The sequence below is a fragment of the Choloepus didactylus genome, chromosome 3, assembly GCF_015220235.1.
Source record: "Choloepus didactylus isolate mChoDid1 chromosome 3, mChoDid1.pri, whole genome shotgun sequence".
Classification (NCBI taxonomy): Eukaryota; Metazoa; Chordata; class Mammalia; order Pilosa; family Megalonychidae; genus Choloepus; species Choloepus didactylus.
In genome coordinates, this window is record NC_051309.1 from 133011758 (window position 1) to 133019522 (window position 7765).

Sequence of the window (7765 nt, forward strand, 5' to 3'; positions counted from 1 at the left end):
TGACGTGGAGCAGACTCTCGCTGAGAAATTGCTAAAATTTGCTAATATTGCTCAAATAACAATGAGGTAGCTGAATCTTCCTTCAGGACATCAAGAAACCAGACCATAAGAATTGGGAGAGTAGGCTGAATGCAATGGAGTGTGCTCACTTTAAAAAAAAGAAAATGTAGGCAGTCATTACTGAAATTGCCTAAACTGGCCACTGATAAAAACAATCCCAAGGTGTGACTTCCTTGAAATTCATTACCTGAATGAACAGGTATAACCAACTTGCACAAAATGGAGGCCATGAACTGGGCATGGTGAAGTGTCTCTTTGACAAGCGCATCCCAGAAAACAGTGACAGGGATAAGTTTCAGGCTGGGTCCTCCATAGTCATGGGGCTGATTTTCCACAGTCACTAATACAGTACATGCGTCTTTGAGTTTACCCTTCCATAAGCTATAACAAATACCTCCACCTGTTTGTTTGTTTTCCTGCCCACAATTGTACCATTCATTCCAATAAAGTAAGTTGGCACTAGAAGGAAGGAGAGGGAAAAAGAAGGAAAGGAGGGTGGGAAGCAGAGAAGGAGGAAGGGAAGCAGGGAAGGAGGAAAGGAAGACAGGGAGGGAGGGAGGAAAGAAGAAAGGAAGGAAGGAAGGGAGGGAGGAAGAGAGGGAGGAAGGCAAAGAGGGAGGGACTCCTAAGTGATTCTGATAATGAACCAGATTTGGGAACAACTATTCTAGTCCAAATTCTTCATATTGCAGATAAGGAGACTCTGAGAATAAGTGACTTAACCAATATCAGACAGAGAGGAAGTACAAAAGTAAAAACTGTAATTCAAGTCTACCATCTGGCTCTTCAATGTTCTTTCCACCATAAAACATTAGGGATTTCCTTCCTTCTCTTTTTAAACAACACAGCAGTTTTACCACAGTTTGAACTGTTTTCAAAGCAATAATTTTGTTTCTGAGTTACAATTAGTTAAACCCTATACTAAGCTAAGAAAACATTAGCATTAATATACAAAATAACAGGCTGAAATGTTCTACCCCAGAAAGCTCAAAGAAAAGAATCCTTTAAAAATAAAAATAGTGCATCTTACCACAGTACCTGAGCCCAGGTTTTCTCATAAAACAGAATGTCTGTGGTTCAATGATGGCTGCTTAGAGTTTCCAAGGAGCAAGACTCATATGTCAGATAAAAGAAAAGGTGGAAGTTCTGTAAACAAGTTGTCCACTTTAAACATTTTAAATATGAAGCTAAGCTCTCTCACCACCTGTGTTAGGTATTCTCCGTTTGCCCTTTGGGTCCACTCTTCACTCTGCTCTGTGCCTGAGTAGCTCACATTTATGGACAGCATCCACCAATCCTTGCCCTATGCCTTCCAGTCAGATGTGACCAACGGGAGGCCACTGGAGGGTGGGAGAAGAAAAGGGTTGTGGTATTTATTCCATGACTCCCTCCCTGCCAGGCTACAGGTTAGCGATAGCTGAGTTCCTCTCCTGAAGGCCACAAATCCTACAGCTGCAGATCTCGACAGGTTCCAACACCTGTTCCCCCCGACTTTGCCTCATCAGGATTATGGGTAGTAATAGTTTCCCACTTTTGCTACCCTGCACTTACCCTGCCATTACCTTTGCACCCAGTCACTTTTTAAAGAACTCTTCATCATCCCTTTTGAGTGTCACTCTGACTTCTTCCAGGCCCCTGACTGATACTCCGCCCAGAAGTTTCCCTTTAGACAGGCAGCTTGTTGTGGTTCGGGGGATGGCAGTTCTAGTCCACTCTGCCGTGGATTAGCTGGGTATCTTTAGGAAAATCATTTAATTTTTCTGATACTAAGTTTCATCATCTAAAAACAGGAACAATAAAACCTTGTGGGATTGTTTCAAGAATCAAATAAGAGAACTCATGTGAAAGCATTCTACCTTACAATCTAAGAAAGTAGAGGTAAAACCAAGATTGATGGACTTGCTTCCAAATTTTCTTAATTTTTATATATAGAAGTAGATTGCTAAAACTTTCTGTATTTCAAAGAACATTCAATATATTAGGAAATTAAAAGAGAAGCTCTTCTACTTACAAATGATGAGATGCCTGTGCAATAAATTGACAAACTGATTTTGACTCTATCCCACCCCCCCCCCCACTGCCTGATGAAACATCTTCACAACTTTCTTAGTGGGACTTGTAAGGATGCTTGCATAATGACTTTGATAGAGTCAGCATTTATACCATCCAGATAAACTCCCCTGAAATTATTTGGAAACATTATAATCTGTTTGATTTGCATCTAATCAGCTATCTCTTGTAGATATCTTTTCTTCTGAGTAAAACGCAGCTTTACCACATGATCTAAACCATTAAATTAATCTACTTTGGAAATAGGTTATAGGAAGGCATATACATATCCCTCTTGAAGAACTATTTCCTGTAGCATTTAAATATGCTCAATGCAGAAAGTCACAGTGCTGTTATGAAGATGTGAACAATATTTCTCAAAGCTCTTCAGGGTTTTCCCTATTTAGAGAGGCCAAATACACAGTCGTTAAGGTGCAGGCTTGTATTATTGCCTCTGTAATGCTTCATATTGGAAGTTCCTTTGCCTTACTTCTAATTAGCATTCATTTAAATCTGCTGCAGAAACCCTTGGTGAGATGCTAAGGCCTCCACTTGGAAATATAGCCTGATACTCATTTTGCTGTCACCACCATAAACCAACCAACAAACGACTCGTGTCTCTCTCTGGCTTTTGCATCGGCAGTCTGGAATCCATCCAAGGAGCCTTCTAATCTTCCCTAGTGAAATCTTTACTCCAGACTCCAGGCTGCTGGCTTGGAATAGGCAAGGGCTCTCACTTCTCATCATGTCACTCATATTTGCTTTCTTGTAGCTTCATGGATCTGAGCACCTAAACACCAAGATGATCGGCATCTTAGAAATAGCAGCGTTTAAAGCAGCTTTTCAAGAATTCAAAATCTCTGCGTTACAAATTCAGCTAAAAAGAGATGGCACTATCATTTTCTTTCTGACCTGTAAAACAATGTAAAGGGAAAAAAAGAATGTTCAGGGTATTTGTGAAACTAGTGGCATTACAACATTAACACTGTCTTGAGGTTTTCTTTTACTCCATTGTGGTGGTTGAACCAAGTGTTGCTATCATAGCGATTACTTAACAATGAAATCGAGGCTTTGCGACATCTGAAAAAAATACATATTCATTGTTGGCTGGTGCACACCTGGTTCTTGTGCATGGCCCTTCATAATCATGAGCTCTTCATGTGTTGTATGGCCAAGATGGTGAGTTATAATTTTCACTATACACTGCCAGAATTGTTTCTCCACCCACCCCAGCTGGTGGTTGAACCATTTACCACTTTTGAGAAGATATGAACACACAACTCATTACACAAAACTGAGCACCTGCTACCTACATCTTTTTCGGTCCTTCATGATTTCTTCTATCTTATGTATTTTGTCAGATGAGAAAGAAAAAGTCTTTTGCAAGAGGAAAACAACTATGTATCAGTTTCATCATTTTGCTGATGCCTTAGCTACATTTACCAGTATGATTTTCCTCCTCCTTCTGCAAATTTCTTCAGATTTTCTAGTGTTGTGGAAAGAACACTGGCAGAGGAATTATGAGGCCCCTGCTCTTGTGAGCCATACAACTTTGGGCATGTCTTCAACTTCTCTATGCCTCTGTTCCCCAATTTTTAAGATTAGGGAATTGAACATAATTATCTCCATGGTCCCTTCCGGTTCCAAAATTCAAATGGCCTATGATTTTTACTGCCAAAACCAGGGGTGGTAGAAGAATGAGATGATCTGGGTGAATTGCTCCCAGCTGCCATGATGACAGGATCGACTTGGAACCCAAAGTGCCTCTTTTCAGGAGACAGTTTTCTCCAGGGAGGGCCACTGACACATTAACACAAGTTGTTAGTTAACCACTGCTCACCCGCAGCTTTATTTCTTTTACATTAAAAAGCAGAGATATTCATGTGTAACCTACATTATCAGCTGCCCTCAAAGACAACCACTTTTTTTTACTATGTGCAAACCATGAAGCAGGAATTAGCACAACGTGATGTTACTCTTAAAGAGAAAAAAGGAAAATCACTCCACAAGAATCACTGGACAATGTAGAATTTATTGAAGGGGGACCAAAAGGAGAGTTTAGACCTCAGAGCAAATAAATACCCATTGAACATTTCTGTTGCATTGAACATTTCTGTTGCCCCCAAAGAGTTGGCTCTTTGGACAACTACAGCTTCTGTCTCCTTTTAACCCTTTATTCACTAACAAAGTTATCATTTCTCCCTCCTGGCCTTCCTTTTTTATTCAGCATACCTGGGTACTCACCTGAGCTAGTTCCCGCCTGTAGGTTCATCAATTTCTCTTTTACATATATGGAACCATCCCCACAGAGGAATTCTCCTAATATCTGCTAAGAAGATGTCCTTCTTATACCTTTCTTTTCAATATCTCTGATCAAGTCCAAATTGTCTCCAAGAAGCAGGGTGTGAAAGAAAGACAGATACGCTAATAAGACCTCTAGGTCAGGCTGTTGAGGACAGGATTTTATGCACACTAATTGCAGGCACTGTTTTCATCCCTTTCAGAATAGGATAAATAAAATGCTTTGTATATGCTTTTTAAAAATGAAGCTTTCTATACCTCACCACCCTAAGAAAAAGGCTTCTATTAGAGTTTTTCTCTAATTTTAAACAAAAATTGACCTCATCTTACAGATTCCTTTTCAAAAACTGAAGAGTATTAATAGAGAATTTTTGTTACCAAGCAGTTGACAACCATTATTTTTTTTTTTTAACAATAGCATTTCCATTTGCTTTAATAACAGACTCATCAGCAAAATAAATGCTGCTCATGTTAACCAAATCCAATAAAAACATTATTTTAATTTACTGCCACCCCCCGGAAAGACAGAATTATTCATATCACAAACATTTAAACAGGAAAATCACCTAGTGATTTAAAAATTTTAAGAGACTCATGTTCATCGAATAGACCATGTACACAGAGCTATCACTTCTCTTGCAAAAACTGCTAAGATCTTAAATTTGTTACATATCACAAGACACTTAAATACCTCAGGGGAAATAATAACCATTCCAAATTTTGTGCAAGTTTGAATTACCATAAAGTTCATGTGGCGTAAACCTGGATCCCTGTCATTTGATGGAACTTTTTCAGTCATTAGGCTGTTTCCAATGAGGCAAAAAGACTTGATTTTAAAAACCCTTTTGAGTTAACTTTTTTTCTTTTACCATTATCTCATGAGGCAAATTTGTTATTAAGGGGAAATAGTTCCTGGAAGTAAAATGCCAGTTTTACAAAGCATTCTTACTCTTATATATTGTCTCAATAAGTTTTAACAACTTCAAAAGTGCTTTTGGGTTATACGGGAAAAGATTTTTTTTCTGCAAACGGTTAACAGCAGCTTGTAGTTCTTCAAAGCATTTAACTGTTCTGTAGGATATTCCCATTTCAGAAGAAATATTATTTGGAGCTACTTCATGGTCAATGGAGAAACAAGTTTCAGAGCCTTTTGGCACCAGAAGCCTTGACTCAGGCTCTAGTACAAACTCTTTATCTGTTCCTGACCCAGCTGTGTGTTGAATCTTCTTAATTATCGCTTGGTGTAGAGATGTCTGTTTGCTGTTTGCTAAATGCTGATCTGTGGATTCCACTTCAGAATCATCAGAGCTGTCATAATCCACCAGACTTTGAGAAGTTTGAGGGGAAGTCAGGCTATCAGCCTGGAGAAGGGTGGGGGTCTCCTGAGATGTCACAACCTTGTTGGGTGGTTCAGAAAAATCAGAGGCCCAGGAGCTCCAAGCATTAGCATGTATGTGACCATCAAGAGCAGTCAAATAGAGTGGTTCCATTTGGTTGGTATTCCTTTCTTGGACAAGTGAAGGCAAACAACCACAAATATCAAAGCCATCTTCAGATTCAGTTGCATCAAAGTACTTGGAAATGGTGAAAAAATTACCCGTCTTTTTGGAGTAATTTTAAATATCTAACAAAATATTCAAGAAAACAGGTTTCTGATGAAATCAAAAAGTCAAGAAGAACGGTAGAATCAAATCCTATATTTTTTAAGAAGAATAAGAAAATACAGTGAGGATTATAGCCATTTTCATGTGTGTGATGGTTCCACCTTACTTTTTCTTGGGTCAGGCTTCTTTCAGTAGCTTTACAGCAGTCTCTTCCATTTCATTTGCTGAAGTACAATTCCGAAACTTGATTTCTAAGGATTTAATTAAAACTAAGCTCACTGCTCTAAGGATCGCTTGATCTTGACCAGAGATACTTTTACATCCAGGCTGAACTTCATCGCCACCAAAGAAGGAAGGTTTTCCATGAATAGACAATGTTCTCAACAACCCCAAATTCACAGCTTCCAAAACAGCATTAGCTAAAGCCAACATGTCCACATCCAAATGAAGATCTGGTGGCATTACGGCAGGGGCAGATCCAGGAAAGAGGTCTTCACCCACTTTACAAAGAAGGCACTTTTTAACAAACAGGATGAACTTCCTTTTGACGAAAGCCTGAACTGGCCAGGTAATAATGTCTAACACGCAAGAAGGTCTAAAAAATAAAATCCTCTGGCAAGTGAAATGCAATTTCAGGTAGATTCTGGAGGCTATAAGAAGTTCAAGCAATTCCAGGAAACTCATCAAGCTGTTTATTATTTTAGAAGTATCTTGGCAGTTTTCAAAATGCTGAGAAAATAGGGAGTTGTAAAATACTTCAAAAACACTGTCAAAAGGAGCCAGGAACTGCTTTAGAATTTCTGTTTTTTGTGAACATGTATCTTTAAAGATTTCTTTTATTACCATTCCAAGAGTCCAGAGACAGGATGCTATCTTATCACTCTCAGTGTACTCAGAAAGATTTTTTTGACAAAAAGCTATCCAGGAATTACTTAATGTTATCTCCTCTCTCAGTTGGAAATACAGAAGCAACGCAAGGCACTTTGCAGCCGTGTGGGATAACAATTTATCTGAATTCTGGAACATAGAGATCAATTTAGAATCCACTTCAGATGATTTTAAAAGAATTTTAACAATATCGCTGTATTTCTCCTTTGTATGGAACTCAGTTTTGCTAGACACTATTCTGGTTATCATCACTTTGATCACTGTCAACTGAAGCAGTGTAATCTCTCGGGCACTGCCCATCTGGGGCTGTCTCTTCAGACATTTGGGAGCCACACGAGAGGCAGCCAAGTGGGCAAAGCGTGGCTGGTTCTTCTCCTGGCTCCCACGGGTGTCCGGCCATTCTAGGGAGGCAGCTGGAGAGAAATCTTGATCGGAAAACGCGGGATTGAGATAAAAGACGTACTCCTGGCTGTGTTTTTCAAGCGAGGCTCCAATTAGTACCTTTTTGTATAACTGTTCTAAAACTTCACTGAAAGCTTTCATTTCGACTTCTAAAATGTATCTTTTATAAGAAGGTTGACAACTCCAAATTGTAAGTACTATGGATCCTGGAAATGAGATGACTCTCTAAGACACTTCTTCAGTAAAACCTGCCAAGGATCTGGTTGGCCCATGCCACTCGGTCTTTGCACCGCCATTCCAGGGAACACTTCGACAACCATTATTTTAAATCTTCTTTAAACATCACAATAATCATTTCATGACAGTCATAAAGGTAGCATATTTGGAATGCTACTTGGTATTCATGCTTTTCTAATGAGGTTTGTAGATTTACTCTGCCAAGGAAATAATGATGACAACAT

General features: G+C 39.2%; 1 protein-coding gene across 1 annotated transcript; it reads right to left on the minus strand.

Annotated features, from left to right (window-relative positions):
• Nucleotides 1-5257: 5257 nt before the first annotated feature.
• On the minus strand, nucleotides 5258-7557 carry LOC119528799 (protein Lines homolog 1-like). The gene is given in 3 exon segments (XM_037829050.1): nucleotides 5258-6009; nucleotides 6011-6218; nucleotides 6221-7557. Coding segments are annotated over 3 exon segments (2100 nt in total). The 5' UTR covers nucleotides 7446-7557; the 3' UTR covers nucleotides 5258-5342.
• Between the last annotated feature and the right edge of the window lie 208 nt (nucleotides 7558-7765).